An 18,798-nucleotide genomic window follows, 5' to 3' on the forward strand; every position below is an offset into this window, starting at 1 on the left:
TTAACAACTCAGGCCTCCCCTCTGCTTAGTGTTTGTGGAGACTGGCATGCCCTTCTGATCCACACACCAGCACTTGCCACGTCGCTTACCTCGAGACGACCAACACTGCCCAAACAGAGCAAACAAAGATTGGTTTTGCAGCTGGAAATACAACCACACATCTGTAGGAAAGTCTTGTTGACATGCTTTCGTCTTATTTGCAAACATACCTGCTTCTTTCGGAAGAAACCACGCTTGTCACAGTTGGGCATGTAGATATCATGATTGGACTTAATTAAATGGGCATCAAGACCTTTGATAAGTGAAGTCAGCAGTTTACGACATGGAGCCTGTAGGGAGAGTTCAACAGATACATGTGAAGGTCTGATTGAGTTCAACTCATGTACTGTTTCTCTGAATTACTAAGGTCGTTAGATGAAGTTTAGTTACCTCGTCTGGATCCTCAGTAGTTGCTGGGTCTAGGATCAGACACAGACAAAAACATTGAGCAACTTGTTACTGCGTGACTACCTACGTAAATCAAACAACATTCATTTCATTTTATTGTGAGGTCAGCTCCAATTATTCATTTGTATGAACTATAGAACTAAAAGCACTAATAGATGTGATAAAAACCAACCTTGAAAATAAAATCAGTGGTTGTACTGCGGCCACTGAGCCATAAAAACATTTCTCATGCAGCCAACTGCTGTTTCACTACATCTATTGTTCTTAAGTAACAGCTCGCCTGGGACTGATTTGTGGAAAAATGAACTCATTGTGTAAAAACAGCTGTGTTTCTCTATTCAAATGTCCTCGTAACTATCACAAACTAAGGATCAAATTACAGCAGGATTGATTGAACGCTCATTTGCTGATTAGATGTGAAATGTAATGACGTCACCCTCTCAAACACTGGCAAATTAATCAGGAAATGGTGAGTTTTGAAAATCCATAAATCATGAACCTCACCTAAGCCTGAATTTCATCTTACCTACAGTCTGGACATTTTCAGTCGGGCTGACGCCGCTGGCGTTACTGCAGACTCCCCTGCCTTCCAGAAGGGCACGGAGGGGCCTCGGCTCATCCTCTGAAGGTGCACAACGTAGACCGTGGGCGCAGCTCAGAGTGTAGACCCCACATGGTTCTCCAACGGCCGGAGCGGTGGAATTTGAATCTACAGCCGGCTGACTCTGTGTGGACTTCGATTTACAAGTGGGACATCCTCTGGACGGTGTGGTCGGCACCATTGAGCTCGACAAAGCCGGCTGCAGGAGGAGCAGCACCAGGATGTCTAAATACAGAAGCATCTCACTCTGAAAGTCGTCCACTAATAAATGCTAACAGTCAACTGACTGACTTGTTGACTGAGGACTTAGTCTTAGTTTAGATCCACTGACTGCAGTGTGTCAAAAGGTGGATAGTAATTCCCTCAAGCCAAGACAAAATGATAATGAGGCTGCCAGACACGACTGGCAGCAGCTTTTAAAGAGTCGAAGTGGGGAAAGGTATGGGAGGGTACATGATGGAGAATGTTTTCACACAGCTGAGCACACCCCGTTTTCCCTTGTCTCTGACACGCACACACACATACCATTGGTTGTTTTCATCATTTATCAGTCACTTTGTCACAAGTTACTTTGCAGATTTAACATACAAACCTATAAGGAGATTATCAAATATAATGCAAACCTAGCTCCACCTCAACCAAGTTCAATGTTGAGATGTTATATATAGTAAACGGCCTCATAATCCAAACAGTTATGTGCAGTTTAAGGAGATTATTGTGAGCCGACAACACACTACTTTGAGCATAATTTGAAATGCACATAAATTCAGTGAGAAATGTGTTTACATATAAACAAACCCACTTTCCTTATAAAATACTCAAAATAAAACAAGAGCTGTGAAAAGAACACCCAGTCACAATAAAAAAAGAGTAAAAGTAGTTATTTCCTCCCTTTCCGTTCCTGTTTTTGACATTGTTAGGACGTTTGTTTAAATGGCAACCATAAACAAACACTTCGTTCCTAGAGCGTGTTTACAAAGTCTGTAACTGCAGGGGCTAAAGATTCATAGGAAATGGCCACACTGAGAGGCTGAAGGAGTGCCGATCAAGGTTGGATGACTAAGACATTAATAGCTACAAGCAAAAAGTCCCACCCTACAAATTCCACTGACTGTGAGTCACAAACAGATTGAATTGGAAGACGTGATCTCAAACATGTCTTAATCCCCAGTTTGTGACAACTTTATAGATACAAATACAATATTGTTGTAAATATAGGCCAATACAGAAATACAGTTACGTGACTTGAATATCACTTAGACTACTTCATCTGGCCTCTGTGGTGATTCTGAATTCATAGGATGTTTTCATTAATGTAATAAGGTATCTTGATTTTATTTATTTTTTTACATAAGAACAGTTTTCATCTGTTCTGTATGCAACAGTTTCTTAATTAAATTTCGATGTAAAATGTACTAAACCTACACAATGATATATATCAATATCACAACATTAGATTACCCTGTGATACAAGACAAATTTAATGAAAAGGCCACAACTCATCACTTAAGGATTTTTGGTAATATCTTTTTTTAGCTGCTTCTCACATATTATTACCCCAGAGAAAAGATGTCCAAAGCGGACTTCAATGGGATGTCCTCTTTATGAGACTAAGACTAGACTTTAACTACTCTGTGATTCTTGCCTTTCCAAAAGTAAAACAAAACTTCATTAAATATGACTGTAGAATATAGACTAAAAGGTATAAAAAGAATTCACCCAAAGTTACGTTTTTATTAATAGCCCACTTTTGTATAAAATAAGTTTTCGTAAAAACTACTTGTCTTTGATGAAACCTTAAGGTTACGATGCTTCTGTTCTTACAAAGCCCTAAAGTCTTTCACCCCCCCCCCCCCGTATTTGAATAGCTGAGCACTCCTCATGTAAAACATTATGCAAACACCAACCGTAAAACCTGTTAAAAGACTACATTAACACACGGCAGTGCACCGGTTAAAGACTACACACATGTATCCTCTGATGTGATTGGTTGAGTGGGCGGGACTTCCGGCTTGGCAGGTTGGACATAAAGTGACAGACTTCACCTCCTTAAAATTGGAAGAAAAACCGAAGGACGACGCGTTACAAGTTGTAAAACAGTAAGGAACCCACATGAGACAAATAGGCTGTGAATAGTCTGCGTGTAACCTGAGATATAATCATGTTTACAGTACATAATTAGCCTTAATGCTGTTACGCTGAAAGCAGCCAGCCGGCCAACCGAGTCGTGCCTGTAGTTTGGGAAATACGATGCTGCGTTTACGGTAGGCTCGTAAAACGGTAAACCGAAGAAGTTAATCTGAGATAATGGTTCGCATAATTTCTTTACCTTATCAAAACACATCACCAACTAGATCCTCAACTGTATTATTAAGTCGTATTCGGGCTGGTAACTCGGTTTCATTATCACTTTGGAAAAAAGAGCCCATAGTTTTCAAGGAACAGAACTTTTGTTTCGGCAACGAAACTATTTCCCCCCTCACGTGACGTCAGTCTGTGTCACGCTACACTGTGGCTCCGTGCTGTAGTGATCCACCACTGAGCCAGTGGACATGAAAGAAGTCACATAATAAAATACTTTTGTTATTAATATACTGAGTTATAAATGTGAAAGGACCAACAAAGCATATAGTTAATAATTTAGGCCCGCTATGCTGTAATCATAACTCTGTACTTGTGTTACATGTTCAACCTTGTATTGATCCACAGTAAACACATGTTGAGCTGTGCCTGCTGCTTCTTCTTCGTCAAAGACTTGATGGATTTACCTCTTGATCAAAGACATTTTTCTTTAAAATAATAAATATCAATAGGTTCTTTAAATGCAAAAAATCCTCAACGCATCAATGAAGTCTCTTGTGGGCATATTTGCAATACTAGTATACCAGTTAAATGCACCGACGTTTGGCTGATAGCTGATAAATTAGTTAGACAGAACAATAAGCTGCAAATATTAATATATGAAAAACTGTTTTGATAGGCATTCATTAACTCATTAAGTTCTGACATTTTATAGACAAGACAATTGATTTAATAATTGAGGAAAGAAACTTCAGATTGATAAATAATGTAAACTATCATGGTTTGCAGTCCTACAACAGTGAGAAATTGAGTTCAAATGTTGGCATTTAGGTTTGCAGTGTTCCAGTTAGACCAGAAACGCATCACTGAGTCAGTTGGAGTTCACCTGGAGTGGAAGACACCCGAGGGAGACACCTGACCACCACGGGGCTAACACAACTAATGGACTCACGTTTGTGCCTGTTGACGGTGTACAATCACTGTCCAGGCCTTTGCTTGTCTCTGGAATGTGGGATTAAACATAAATGGAAAAACACAATTGCATCAAGTCCTTGCAGGAAGGGTTTGGCCTGAGGATCAAAGCCAGGTCCCTCTGGTAGTCAGGCAACAGATGTAATCATGTTGTGGTCTAAGAGGTTTGCCGTGGTTTTAAGGACGACCTGTGCTGTTTTTTTGGAGGTGTCCTTTTTCCCCCAACAAGCTCTTATGGCTTTAACCATTGACTGAACAAACACAGGAACATCTACATTTGAATATTTCATTAAAAAAAAAAAAAAACACCAGGCAGAAATTATATACATACATTATTCTAAGATGAATATTTAATGTTGTGTAATACATCGTTTTGATTTGTGTCCCAGATTGTAATGATTTTCAGACATGGACGACATAAACCTTCATTACCGCTTTCTGAACTGGAGGAGGCGAATTCGAGAAATTCGTGAAGTGCGAGCAGTGCGATACCGGGAGCGGCTCAAAAGGATGCTGAGAGACGGAGACGTGCTCAGGTAGCAGTGATGAGCGATGAGTGTTTGAACTGGAGACACGGATTCCTTCTGTGATTTAGTCCCTCATTTAATGCTAGAGCTGTTCCTCCGCTCGCTAAATCAGCATCCCACTTTGTGATGATTACGGTCATATTTAGTGTTTTTTTCTTGTTGCATTTCCTTGTAGATATCATGGGAATTCAGATGAAGTCGGCTGTTTTGTTGCAGCCAGGCCATTGTCGAGAAGAAATCGCTACTTTGAAGTAAGAGTTTTTCTTTCAATCCATCACTATTGATACGACAATTAAGAAAACCATACCTCTATGTAATACTTATAAATAAGCTTCATCAGTCCAACAGGTTTTCTGCACACAAATCAATAGTTTTTTGTGGTTTGGTTGAAAAGTTATCGGTCGATAATGCAGAACACCACAGAAATGAAGGAGCTTCTTGGAGCTGGAAATATAACAAATTCACCACAATTCATTGGTTATCGAGTACCTGAAGTATCGGCTCAGATACATTTCAGACAACAACATAAAAAAGTAAAGTACGACTATTTTATAAAAACATTCTGCAGCATATTTGAAACTGTCAACAGTGGCCCACATCTTTTTTTCATTTCCTGTGAGTAGAAAGTAATAAAGTACATTTGTTTTCTGTCAAAATAGTGTACTGTGAATTAGTATATAGTGTTTACTTTTATATTGTTAGTATTCATTATGGATTTAGGACTCGGCCCTTGTTCCGTGTTGATGACAGGAGGCTTGTCGGTGTGTCTCAGTGCTTGTCTTCATTGCGCTGAGCCATCCTGAAAAGGAAATCATGACACTTACCTGAGAACCGCTCTTTTATGAGACACAACGATCTCTCAGCTTGGACTTATATTCTGATCTATATTGTTTGCTGGGACTGAAAGTACAGTGAGTACTGAAGCTAATGTTGTTTCTTCAAGTCATATGCCAAAATAATTTATACTAAAGTCAGAAGCAATGTGTCAGCAATTAAGTCCCAGCACAGAAAATAGCGATAGATTCACCTTTGCATGCTGTACATCTCCTCCTGACGCACTGTTCAGTCAACGTGTCTCTATATCTGTTGATCACATGCTTTTTGTTATTGTAAAACCTCTGTGATTAAAGTGAGACAGCAACATATTTTTGGATCAGAGGAGAAACCAATTAAAAAGAGCTGAAGTCTTCCAGAAACTCAGTAAATGTATTCGCTAGGGTCGCACACATTCCCTGCAGTTTGTCTGCAGAAAGTGTGTGTTATTAGCATCGATTCACTTCACCCAAACAGTGTTGTGAGTCCAGCCCCATGTCGTTACTGTTGCTAAGCCTGTCAAGCCTTCCACCCTAGCATGGAACATGCGTCGCTTGCAATGATAACAAAGGAAGATTTTGAGCTTAACATTTTCTGCACGTTTCAAACCAACGAGTCCTTGAGTTCAGGAGGCGACAGACAAAAAAAACAGGATTCACATCTCGAGCAAGCAAGCAACCATTTTGGCACCTGGAATTACAGATGTTGTGGGGAGATTTTAATCAGCTGTAGCTAGCTAGCTCATTGAGATCATGTTAGCTCCATGAGTAGTTTGGAAACGTCGTTTCAAAACGTGAAATATGCACTTGATGGCTACTTGCATGACATTGTGCTAAAATGCCAGCAACAAAGTGTACACCACTACGCTGTTGACACCAGCTGAGTCAGATTGTTTATTTGTAAACAGCCCCAGCTAGCAGCCAGTAAAACAGCCAGTATGAAGGGTCAATACTGTACTACATACTGTAGCACAGCTGCTGCATACAGACGCAGTGTATTCGAGTTTCGGTCGTGCTTTCGACGTGATGGATGTACTGATACGATCTGATACAGGGGCTTTCTTATCTCAGCCCTGGCAAACTGGTTTCACAAAGCCAAATAAGTTACAGCTCGTTACAAATGGTGTTCTGGTTTGTTTATTTCAGTCCTCGGTAGTCTAGACACTGTAGTGCACAAACATCCCAGGACTGACTGTTCCTCAGAATTAACCGTGTTCAAACTTGCCTGAAACACACTCACACGCATCCTGCTCACGTGTAGTGAAACAGTAACTAACCCTCTCAACCTTTTTACTTGCGTGTGCTTCGTCCCCGTGACTCACTTCGTGGGAGCCACGTAGGAGGAGGAAAGGGGACGATTTGCGTCAATGAGCGTATGTGCTAATAACTGTTAGGGAAGGGGATGCTGATTGTAGATCTGGCAGTAGATTTTAGGGTTGATCTGCATGTTTTACACTGACACAGAAAAAGAAAAAGGTTACTTCTCACTCTCAGGAGGCCAGCGTTGAGGTCATGGGAAAGAACTTAAGAGTTTCTTCCGCTCCTTGTCCTGGATTTGCCAGCTGTACTCCGATTGCAGTGCTTCCATGTACGGCTCCCTAGGGATGATGTCATATGGTCAGTATTCGGTTATGATAACAACGGTAAAGGCCAGCTCTTTACCTCAGGGTTTTCACTTTGAACCGACAGGCAGCTCTGTACAAAAGAGATGCTATATAGTTTCAGGTTGGTTTGGAAACTCTATGAAGTGAAAAGAGAAGCAGTGCCAACCCAAAAGCAAAATGTAAAGGCAAGTTAAAAAGCCCGACGGAGCCGAGACAGAAAGCTTTTCTGGCAAATGAAACTGCATCCCTCAAGTGGGCCCTTTGAAATGTCACCTTGTGTGATGTTCCTATCATAAAACCTGTATAACTAGGAGGTTAACTGTCGGATTGATTGCCATGAAATTGTACACAGACATTTGTGGTCTGCAGAGAATGATCCCCTCTCACTTTGGACACCGGTAGCAGCACCAGCGTCAAAACTGTATTAGTCCAGTACTTTACTTTATGACTAAATGTCGGCAAAACTAATGACATTCCTATCAGCCTCAGTTGTGCTTTGTGTTTAGTGGTAATTAGCAAATATTAGCCTGCTAACATGCTAAACTAAGATGGCAAATCAACATCTAGCATTAGCATTTAGCTCAAAGCATAAGTACAGCGTCGCAGAGCAGCTAGCATGGCTTGTTCGTTGAAGTATAAAGTAGTGTTAGCTGGATTACTTTGCTTACATAACCTGTTTATTTGTAACCCTAACATACATTCACTGTGCGTGTTCTTTGATTCATCTCAGTGGGTGACTCACCCCATGTGTGACAACAACAACCACCAAAAGACAATAATTCTGTGTCCTTCACCCTCGCTCCCCTCCTTTCATACACTTCCTCTGCCTCAACTACGTTTGTTATAAAAGCCTCCCACACATGATGTGTAATAGGGAGCCCAAGGTTGAGTCTCAAAGATGTTTCGAGAATTGAATGACTCCTCACAATATTTAGAAGAAACTACGCTTTGATTCTCACTTCTCCGAATCTCAGGTTGTTCACAGAATTTAATGACACCCTTCCGATTAAAATTAAGTGAACTTGGTGAGACTACTGTTTTAAGACCAAGATAATCCATTTGTGGTTATTCAACCTGTGGTGTTTGCAGGTGACCATCATCGATACCGGAGTGCGGGGAATGATTGCTGTTGGTTTGGTGCCTCAGCTCTACAAGCTGGACCATCAGCCCGGCTGGCTCCCACACTCTGTGGCTTTTCATGCTGATGATGGCAAGTATGTGACAAGGATGCTTTTCTTTACATATACTATAGACTGAACATGTTGTTAATGATACATGGAGGTCCAGAAAATAATAGCCATATGAATGTTGAAACAGGTTCATCATTCCACCTGTCCATACGTACTGGTCGTTAAGAGATCCCTTCTTTTAGAGAGACTTACATAGAGGGAGATGACACAAATGAGCTGTTGATTTTGTGCCATTATTTCCTTCATTTTCTTACTGTTTCTTACTGAATCTTTTCTTACTGTTACTGGCCCCATTTTCTAGATATAAGATTGTCCAGAAAAACTCCAGAAGATAACGATGAGCCTTAATGATTAGCCATTCAACCTCCCATACGTGTCTCTCCACAGGCTGTATAATGGCAACACTGTAGGACAGCAGTTTGGTCCAAAATGCTGCAGAGGAGACCGAATCGGCTGTGGAGTTTCTCTGGACTCTGATGATGGACAGCTAACTGTGTTTTTTACCAAAAATGGCAAAGAAGTAAAGTGCTCTGTTAACATCATATCTTTATTTCCTGAGACAGAATTTATTCAGCCATTCAACAAATATATATATATATATATATATATATATATATATATATATATATATATATATATATATATATATATATATATATATATATATATATATATATATATATATATATATATATATATATATATATATATATATATATATATATATATATATATATATATTCCCAGCTAGCGTTCCCTGAACAATACTGTGTCTGATTGTGTGCCTAGGTCGGCAGTGTGGACATCCCAGCGTCTCCTGACGCTCTCTTCCCCGCAGTGGGAATGCACTCTTTGGGAGAAGAAGTGCTGCTGGACCTGAACGCTGAATGGGGGACGGAAGAGGATGATGGACAGATGATCGTGGATAGTCATGAGGAGGACTGGGGCCGTCTCCATGACATCAAGGTGACCGGCACGGTATGTCCTGTTGCTGAGAGATGTGTATATACTAAAAGATGTTCATCATGTCTTTTACCAATTAGACTGTAAACAGTCAGGGACATAAAGTACAGCATAAACATGTAGCAGGTTGTCTCCCTATTTAAATGTTCGCGATGTGTAGTGATTCACTTGTATCAGTAGGAGGATGACGCAGAGGAAGAGTCTGTGTACACAAGATAATTGGTATGTTATATATCAGAAAGCTTTAATTAAGGTTGTCTGCTAACTGATGTTGTTAGCTTGACTCCTCAAGGTACATCACTTGTTTGAGTCACTCCATCGCTCCTGTATTTCATTCAGTTTTATCCATTAGTTCCCATTAAGTCCTGGTCTGTAACAACACATGTTTAGAATTTCATTTCAATATGTATGATAAAATATTATATTTATTTTGGGGTTAATTAAGGCAAAGTGCAAACGTTTAGATAGCAAGTCCTAACCCCAAATCCCAGATGGTCGATTCAGAAATTCAGACGTAAATATTAGCTTTTGCTAAATACCTGATGGGAACAGACCAATACTTTCTCTAAAGTACTACTTGACCTCCTCTCTCTCTCTCTCTTTCTCTTTGTTTGGGACTCCACCCCTCCCTGTGACGCAGTGTTTGTGTCTGACTCAGACGTTAAACTATACACATAAAACCTGAATAGATAAAGGATGGGAGGGGAACGTAGCGCTGCAGCCCTTAGGCAGCACCTGTATGCCACCCGCACATTTAATTATGCTATATTGCTACAAATGTCCTCTCTGATCATCTCGCTGCAACTCATCAATTACACATCTGCACCTCTTAGCAGTACATGGAAGCTGTCGGGACATAAAAACAAAACATGTAATAACTTTGGAATTTCAGGGCTGATGATGGATAGCATAGTGTGCTTTGATATTTTGTTATTGTCATATATGTAAGGTTTTGGATTACAGGGTTGTGCTCTCCAACTATCAGGCACCCTCTGTTTCTGTTTTGTTTTTTTCATCTACTCGCATTTGCACCGGAGCAACTGTTTACTCCTTGAGGTCGTACTGTCACGCTGCCAGAAAGGGAAGAGAAGAAGGCGAAGTTCTCTGAAAACAAACCGGTCTGTGAAGGCTGATGGATGAGACTTGGAATATATTTTATTTATTTTAAGTGGGTGTATGATTTTAAGATTTAAGCAAACATTATTATTCTTAGTGTTGAAGTGACAGCGGTTGGGTTTGATGAGCTCAAACATGTCAAATATTATGGGTCTATTTTTTTAATCTCACTCTTTGTTAATGAAAGAAGTTAACTCTGCTCTCCATGTTAGTAATGGCGTGTTGAGCCTAGACAGTCACGCATGACTTTTATCTTCAGACTCTTTGTATTGTGGACCCAAACAGTTCGGTGCAGGGATGACGAACCAAAATCCTGCCCCCGCTTTTCCAGAAAAGAAAGAATCGTATGATGTTGCAAGACCTAGTTTTTAACCTCATCATCTAACATCCCTAACAGGATAACGTGTGAATAAAACATGCTCTCTCAAAACTGAGAGGGAAGCAGAGACCGAATCTGAAGCTATCGCACTCTTTTGTTTCATTATAATAATTTGAATAAACTCTTCCACTAGTTTTGTTGTGATTTATCTAAATAATAATAAGACTCAACTCAATGTTAGGTTCTTAAAGCATGCGTTTGGATGAATTTGCATGGAATAGCAAATACATAAAGTATTTATTGTCGCACCGTTTGAGCTGTTTCAGAAAAAAACTTAAGTGCTGCAGGCGAGTGGAACTGGGGCAGGGCTTTGTCTCTCTATATGGGCCAGATTAAACCGCTGCATTATCAGCTGTAACCACCATATGAGAGCAGTTCACAGCGCCGGCCGTGAGCTAGCCAGCGGGGCACAATAACATGAACTAACATGCACTAAAAGGAACGCACGGCCGGCCCGGCTGTGTAGAGAAAGCACAGAGAAGCTTGTGTTACAACAGAGGGAGAGTGAGTTCATCCACTGCTAAGATAGACATTACTCCTCTTTTCTGCTTTATTAATGCTCTTAATAGTGTATAGATAACCTCAAAGTGAGCTAACATCAGCCACCAGATGTTTCTAGATAAGACTGTACAACCAAAACTTCTGGGTATATTAAATTGAGTGTGTGTGTTTTTATTGATTTTTTTATCTATAAGACTAAAATGATGCTGACATGTTATCGTCTCACAAAGTTGTTGTGCCTAACGCGTAGTGTTTGCAGTAACACCACATCCAGCAGCATATGAAGCAACATAAGGGTTTATTTGGGGAACATGTTTTCGGCTACCCCATAGATATATATAATATAACCAGTTTTCACTCTTCTTCTAGCTCTGTTGGTCGCGATAAACCCATGAGAGAAATATCTGTCTCATTACCTGCGAGATGCTCCGCTGTGTGATGCTAACTCTGTCTGTCTGCTGAGCAGGTCACTGAGTGTGTCTGTGTTATTCCCACAGCTGCTGGAGTACGTGGGTAAAGGGAAGAGCATCGTGGACGTGGGCTTGGCTCAGGCCCGCCGGCCTCTCAACACACGCTTCCACTACTATGAACTGGAGATCACAGATGCTGGAGAGAAGTGTTATATTGCCCTGGGGCTGGCACGCAGGGTACGAGCCTCCTCCTTTTTAGTCCTCACCATAATGAGCACATGTCATTATCATTGACACGCTCCGTTACTTACTGCACACTCTGCGGTTATCTGTCGGTAAAGAAAACCTCTCTCCCCGTCATCGCTCTCGCTCATATGCACCGCTGCGCTCACTGTTTCCAGTCTGAGTGATGGATGACCGAAAGAGCAAAAGCTAACGACAGAATAAATATTCTCTCATTTTACCCCCACATCTGGTTTTCCATAGAAAGCAGGTTGTTCCGTTTGCATGTCAACTAGAACACTTGCAGTCAAGTATGTGATAGGTTAGTTATGAGATGAGCGCATCTGATTATTTTGTCTCAGATTCTGTCGGTTCCTGCTTTATTTTGCTTCCTTAGTCACCGTGCACAAGAAGGGGTGAAAAGAAAACAATTCCTCAGGCAAAGCAATTAAAGGTTGATGTCCTAATTAATCAGGTGTTATTAAATCACAAAGGATGACAGCCATCGATGATGCATATTTTGGAAAAAATAAGTTTGGTCTGAGAGAAGACTTGTTGAATGTTGACACATCGGAGATGCATTCAGCTGCCTTTGCCCTCGCATGAACTCGTGCACGTCCCGTCCAATAGAAATATGAAACGGCGTAGTGTTGGCTGAGGGAGCAATCATCGTGGCATTCAAACAACAGATATGAGATGAAGTGTGGCTCTGTTATTGCCACAGTCGGCAGGGAGTCTCAGTTATTGGACGCTAATTGATTGAGCTTGATTTTTTGCTAATCACACTGCTGTTTTGCCAGCTGCACCGGTGCTCACAGCCTGGGAGGTGGTGGGTAACTGTTGCATTAGGCTCCCCTTGACACCTCTGCTGTTAGTTGCTGTGTGTGGGCACGTTGCGCCCTCGGGTCGGATGGCGTGGAGAATAGAGCTCTGTCATTTTGCTGGTTGTTTTCCTGGAATTGTTTTTCTCGATGTGTGTCTGCGGTTCCGGTGAAGCATTATAAATCCATTAAACGGTCATTCCTGAGGTTTTGTACCATGCCCCGTCATCTCCAGTCGTCTGATGGGAAGCGTTACCGCTCGCTACAGAAATCAAAACAAAGGTGTCTGTCTCTGGGTAACACATGCTTTACAGTTTATAGTTGCTTATATTGGATGAAGAATCAATTGTTTTCGGTGCATTCCTTTTCTCTTGTGTTGCTTTGGGGGAAAGTCTCATTGTCTCTTTAATTCTGTGTTTTTTCTTCAATCTTCTTTTGCTTTATCTGCCTTTCCCATCTGTTGCTGTGCCCATCACTACATCAGTCCTCTGCTTACAGGGGCTTATATGATTTCTACTTAGAATTTACAACTTCACTGTAAAGGGAATCTCTTTTCTTTCAGGAATCCCTCCCTTCGTAGAAAGCCGCTGTAGTCTAGAGGTGATTTAGCTCATCAGAGTCGCATTGCTTGGTGAAAGATGATGTTAATTTAGATGTTTGTCCATCACACCATATTTGTAGAAATAACACTTTTGTATGCCCAAAGCTAGATAGAAAATATGGGAATAAACAAGTACGGTGAGCAGACTTCTTAACTAATGCTCCCCATCATCCAGAAACACTGAGAACATTTGGAATGGAGTTGCACTGTAAATAGACCTGGCCCCTGAACAAATTCCAGTTACAAATCACTGTAAATACTCTCAATTAACTGTTGATCATAAATATTGACATAATTCCAGCGTCCTTGCTCAGACCACAAACCATCTTCAAACCCGGCCTCAGCTACAGACCTGCAAATGTTTTGTAACTGTGTCTTAGACGGACGCTATCACGGTGACAAAATCCGTCCACAGACATTAAACACTTGGCAAAGTACTCAAAACCTCTTCTGTTGAAGTTCCTGCTCCACCACATTTTGCCGTGAAGACACACACAGACTCACAAAGTGAAAACAATACCAGCGTCGTTGATTCGGCTGGTCATAAAATGGATGGAGACATTAATGAGACTAGTTGATATCCAATCACAAGGTGTCATTTTCTCTTCTGTCTCACAGGACTACCCCAAAAACAGACATCCAGGTTGGAGCAGAGGGTCTATAGCCTATCATGCAGGTGAGAGTTGGCTGATCCTGATGGTAATGGCACCAAATTGTCACCCGTGTTTCTGGCCATGGAAGAAAGTACTGATTTGTATTTTATTATTATTGTTTGCCATTTTAGAAACAGACGTCATCTCGTGTCTTAATTGTATCGCACTCTCTCGTGCATGTGACATACAGCTCTGATCAACGTCCCTGTTGTTCTGTGTAGATGACGGAAAGTTGTTCCAGGGCAGTGGGGTCGGGGACGCGTTTGGACCACGCTGCTTTGAAGGGGACATCATGGGCTGCGGGATCATGTTCCCGCGTGACTACAGCCTCGATGGTGGAGGTGATCATCTTCATATTGTTTCCAAAGCACTGTGCCTCATCATGTACAACCTCTAATAGTCTTTCTATTTCTGTGTCCGGGTTCTTTCAGATGACGTGGACGACTGGGACCTCGATGTGATTCCCAAACCCAGCGAGGTTCAGAATGACTTGTATGCAAACAATGAAGATGAGGAGGATGAGGGAGAAGAATTGGAAGGGAGGAAGGTCACGGTGAGATGCTGTCAAATTCTTGGAATATAATACCAGGGAGTCTTCCTCGCTTACATACATTGTCTTCTTGCTGTCCCCTTTTGTGTTTGAGCAGGTGTTCTTCACCAGAAATGGAAAGGTTGTGGGCCGGAGGGACGTGGCCTTACCTGTAGGAGGCTGGTACCCCACGATTGGCATGATGAGCACTGGGGAGAAGGTCAGAGTGGACCTGCACCCCCTTAGCGGCTGAGCAGAGAACGGAGGAATGGTGGAGCTCTACTACATCTTTGGAGATCAGATAACAAATATTACCTCCACATCAACAGGCTCCAAGATGTTACTTGAAAAGTCACTCCAGTGTAGAAGGTGACTGAGACTCATGCTGTAAGAATGATCAAATTTATTTATGTTAATATAACATGCGTGCCTCAAAGAAGTACTTTATAATGAAATGGTTTTACAGAAAAGCAATAAACCAGAGGTTTGTGTTGGTGACACACTATTTTTGATAATTTCATCACACAGAGTGTAAACTAACATAAAATACCAAAAGAAAAGCGTCTCACCAGAATAATGAATGTAAAAATGCAATCAGAGCAGACCCCAGCCTACACATGGACCCTTTCATCAGCAGTAAATATGTAGCAGCCCTCTCACAGCCTGCTGCACGTCTTCCTAACGACGGTGTGCTACTGACACTCAGTGGTGAGTGAGAGTGGTAGTCTGAAAAAGAATGCTCAGAAAATCCTCCAAAAAAAGAAGTGGCGCACTGAATGAACCGTGAGTTTACTCTGTGGAGCAATGTCCGTAAAATGAGCTGCTTTACGAGTGTCGTTCTGTACGAGTATGAGTGCTTGGTTTGTGCAAGCCACATGCATTAGGAATTATGTGATAGTTAAGTGTAAGAACGACTTGTTGAGGTTAAATCTAAAACATTTAACTGTTACGTTGGCGTAAGATGTTTTAAAAAGCAAGCTTCCAAGTCAATCATTTATGACGAGCTGTTGTCTTTTTTTTATTCAGGTATGATTTTGACCGAATGGTAGACGATGTACTCTCATGACAAACATGTAGGTCGTAGTCACTCCAAAGCTTTTTAGAGAAACATTTGTGTCTAAAAGATGCGACAGGTAAACCCAAATCATGTCATATGATCGCTTTGATTTTGTTTTTCCAGTATAGAGATATTTGGTGTATATAGTTTATATAAATAACATAAATGTAAAATATACATCCATATACAATAAACGTGTTCTCCGAGCACATATTTCAGATTTCCTAATAGACACACAAACAAACCCAAATAATGCCAAACTTAGTGGAGCCTTTTTGATACAAAAAGACACATTAGAAGTCACGATATTGAGTGTATTGTCTGTAGATCACAGGGTGTTTTGGATGAAGTGGACACCAAAGTGTCTCAAAATGGAAAAACTATGAAGAGCAACTCAAAGCCTGTCAGGAAAAGACTAATTAAGGACATAACATGGTAAAGAAGTACATTTTCCACTAGTTCAATATCTTGAAAATGAAGCCATACTGTAACTATTATTTGCTGCTCTCAGGTGTATTTGAAAATCTAAATTAAGTACCTTGTCTTTTCTATGGTTATTGCTGTGATTTCGCTGTATGTTAAAGTCAACCATCGATTGCTAAAAATCTGTAATTCGTTTTTTGTTTTTGGTCAGAATGAATCTGTTTTTGACATTGAATACTGTTAAAGTAGAATACTGACTCCACTGTCAATAGTAAATGATTGTTTTCATATTGTGACACCAAATTGTACTCAAAACACCTCCTTTTACAAAGATTGTAGCGATAAAGGAGGTGCTTCTGCAGATTTCTGTGATACTAGTTCTGAATTACTCCTAAAAATACCACAATAGGTTGTTAATTGTTACTGCAACTTTTAGAGGATTTATTTACTATATATTATCATATAGTTTCCATTTCATATTAAATCTGACATCAACAGATGTAAGGACTTCTTCAGGCTTAGCCTGCTGTTAAACATTTGACCTAATGAACAAAGTGCCTGTGTGAACGTGTCCAGTCTGGACCCTTAATAAATGATCCATGTAGGTTTTGGAAATGGACGTTGGTTCATGTTGACTCATGTTTGTGGAACCACATTCACACTGAAAACCTCCTTCTACACCGCATCCTGAAGGCGCCACATGTCTATGAACTCTGCAGGTCACTGAAAACACCTCATTGGATCCATGCTGGCCTCTGAATCTTGCTTGGAAATTCAATTGAATAAGGAATTATTGCATCCATTAAGTGCCCCCACCCCCCCTGGTCAGCAGACAAGATGTAAAGACTTAATGTTCATGTGATGCTCAACTGCTGCTATTTGTGTGCCGAGCAAACACTCTGCACATCATCATATCAGCCTGTACTGTAGACAGGGTGTACTCATGTTTGTTTTTTTCACTTTCCATGGTCTCCTTCTGCTTTTGTCCGTCTACCACACACTTTTAAATGTAACCCTCCTGTATCTTTAGTGTAGTTAATCATGAAGGAAGTCCCTCTCAATCCAGCCCTTGTGTAGATCCCATGTTGTTTTTTTCATGTTGTCTTTTCGTGTGTACCCCCTGTCTCTTTTCATTTGAATCAATCAGGTAAACATGCCAAAATTGATTTAAAAAAAATAAAGAATATTTACACCCTGCTTCGACCTTTCCTGTCGTGTCAAATTTAATTATAAAGAATTACATTCAGTGCTGTCTCCTGAATTTAATTGGTAATATGATCATCTTAGATGTTTTGTAAAAAGCAGACTGAATATTTCAATCCCCTAAACATGGTTCAAATTATGACTTTTTAAGGTTTAAACCTTGATAATTTCATATAGCAGGCTTTATAGTTATTAGTATTTTTTTTTTAAGTGATTATATTTAAAAGCTGTTCAGAGAAGCATATAATTTACAGCGTGTTTTGGGCTTGATGTTACAGACATTCTATTCAACTATTCAAATTTAAGGACATACAATAGTGGTTCTTGAAGTTCAATAGTATGCGCTGCCTCTAACTAATTACATAAAGCAAGAAATCTCTGTGTGTAAGTGGGTATACACTTTGCATATCTGGAGTCGAAAACCGTTCATCCGATGTCGGCCTACTTCACACTTGGGGGGCATTGCTGCAATTTGGACACGTTCAGTACCATTCAACTTTTAATAAACAAGCACTCTCATTGCAGAAGCAGGGCGAAGCTTCAGGACTTTGCAGACTCGAGCGTGTCGTCCACAGCGGGCCTGATAGTGGAGCAGATAGTAGATTAATCGTGCAAATTATGATACAAGTATGAAATTTGGTGGAGTTGTTCTCCAGAGGTATCTGGTCAAGCCTGCCTGATTGGCCATTCAAAAATCCAAGATGGCCGCTAATTGGGCCTCCCAAAAATTTGTTTTCTTAATAAAACTTTGTATTTCCCCGATTTGAATGATCTTGGTGTCTATTTGTAGGTAATAAAAGATGCTTTAACAATTACCCACAACTATAACACTAGAATAATGAATGTGCTGATGTAATTGGACATTTAGTGGAAAAATTAACAAATATAAGTGTCAATTAATAATTCAACTCTTTTATTAAAATCATTTCCTTCAACTATGTTCAAATTGAACATTACAAGAATATGATATCAAACTGGACAAAACAAACTGTATGGCACTGGACACTTAATTCATCTAACAGTAATACATTTGATATTAAAGATAAATGTGTAACTTATAGCACATTCCCAGACTAGTCTAGTCAGCATGGACGGTAAAAAAGTTGTAACTCTTTCAATGAATGAAACAACTGTACTTCACATTTTAAACATTGTAAAATATGCTACATTTTCATATAAGATCTACAATATTATTCTAAACACAAAATCAAAGCAGCTAAATTCACATGTACAACATTATAAGACTAGTTGCTTGGATATATCAGCACCGTTGGAAAGTAGTTGAGATTCTTTATCGAGATTATAACTATACATAACATATGAAACATTGCTAGACTAGTCAATCTGGATGGAAACAAATTATCTTACAGCACTAGATATTGAACTGATATGAAAATCAACAATTTTGCAGTTGCCATAAAGTGATTATAACCAATTGTAAAATGAACATTTTTTTTAGTTTTTAT

General features: G+C 40.2%; 2 protein-coding genes across 5 annotated transcripts; one reads left to right on the top strand and one right to left on the bottom strand.

Annotated features, from left to right (window-relative positions):
• Window positions 1-1,289, bottom strand: LOC142970596 (insulin-like growth factor-binding protein 6). Its single transcript, XM_076110926.1, has 4 exons — window positions 974-1,289; window positions 430-458; window positions 210-329; window positions 1-105 (listed from the first exon to the last, which is right to left on the bottom strand). The coding sequence occupies exons 1-4, from the start codon at window positions 1,287-1,289 to the stop codon at window positions 1-3; spliced, it is 570 nt and encodes a 189-aa protein (XP_075967041.1).
• Window positions 1,290-3,036: 1,747 nt separating this feature from the next.
• LOC142970457 (SPRY domain-containing protein 3-like) lies at window positions 3,037-17,326 on the top strand. Of its 4 annotated transcripts, none has more exons than XM_076110683.1 (11): window positions 3,037-3,147; window positions 4,711-4,857; window positions 5,024-5,099; window positions 8,354-8,478; window positions 8,842-8,974; window positions 9,244-9,432; window positions 11,911-12,060; window positions 14,086-14,143; window positions 14,342-14,461; window positions 14,552-14,673; window positions 14,768-17,326. In XM_076110683.1, the coding sequence occupies exons 2-11, from the start codon at window positions 4,730-4,732 to the stop codon at window positions 14,900-14,902; spliced, it is 1,236 nt and encodes a 411-aa protein (XP_075966798.1). In that variant the 5' UTR covers window positions 3,037-3,147; window positions 4,711-4,729; the 3' UTR covers window positions 14,903-17,326. The 4 variants fall into 4 exon arrangements, with proteins under 4 accessions (XP_075966798.1, XP_075966797.1, XP_075966799.1 ...); XM_076110682.1 differs by having other exon boundaries at window positions 3,047-3,147; window positions 4,181-4,857; XM_076110684.1 differs by having other exon boundaries at window positions 3,047-3,147; window positions 4,181-4,857; window positions 9,244-9,420.
• Window positions 17,327-18,798: the final 1,472 nt, after the last annotated feature.

This window comes from Anarhichas minor, unplaced genomic scaffold (assembly GCF_050575085.1).
Source record: "Anarhichas minor isolate MPS153535 unplaced genomic scaffold, ASM5057508v1 ptg000043l, whole genome shotgun sequence".
Classification (NCBI taxonomy): Eukaryota; Metazoa; Chordata; class Actinopteri; order Perciformes; family Anarhichadidae; genus Anarhichas; species Anarhichas minor.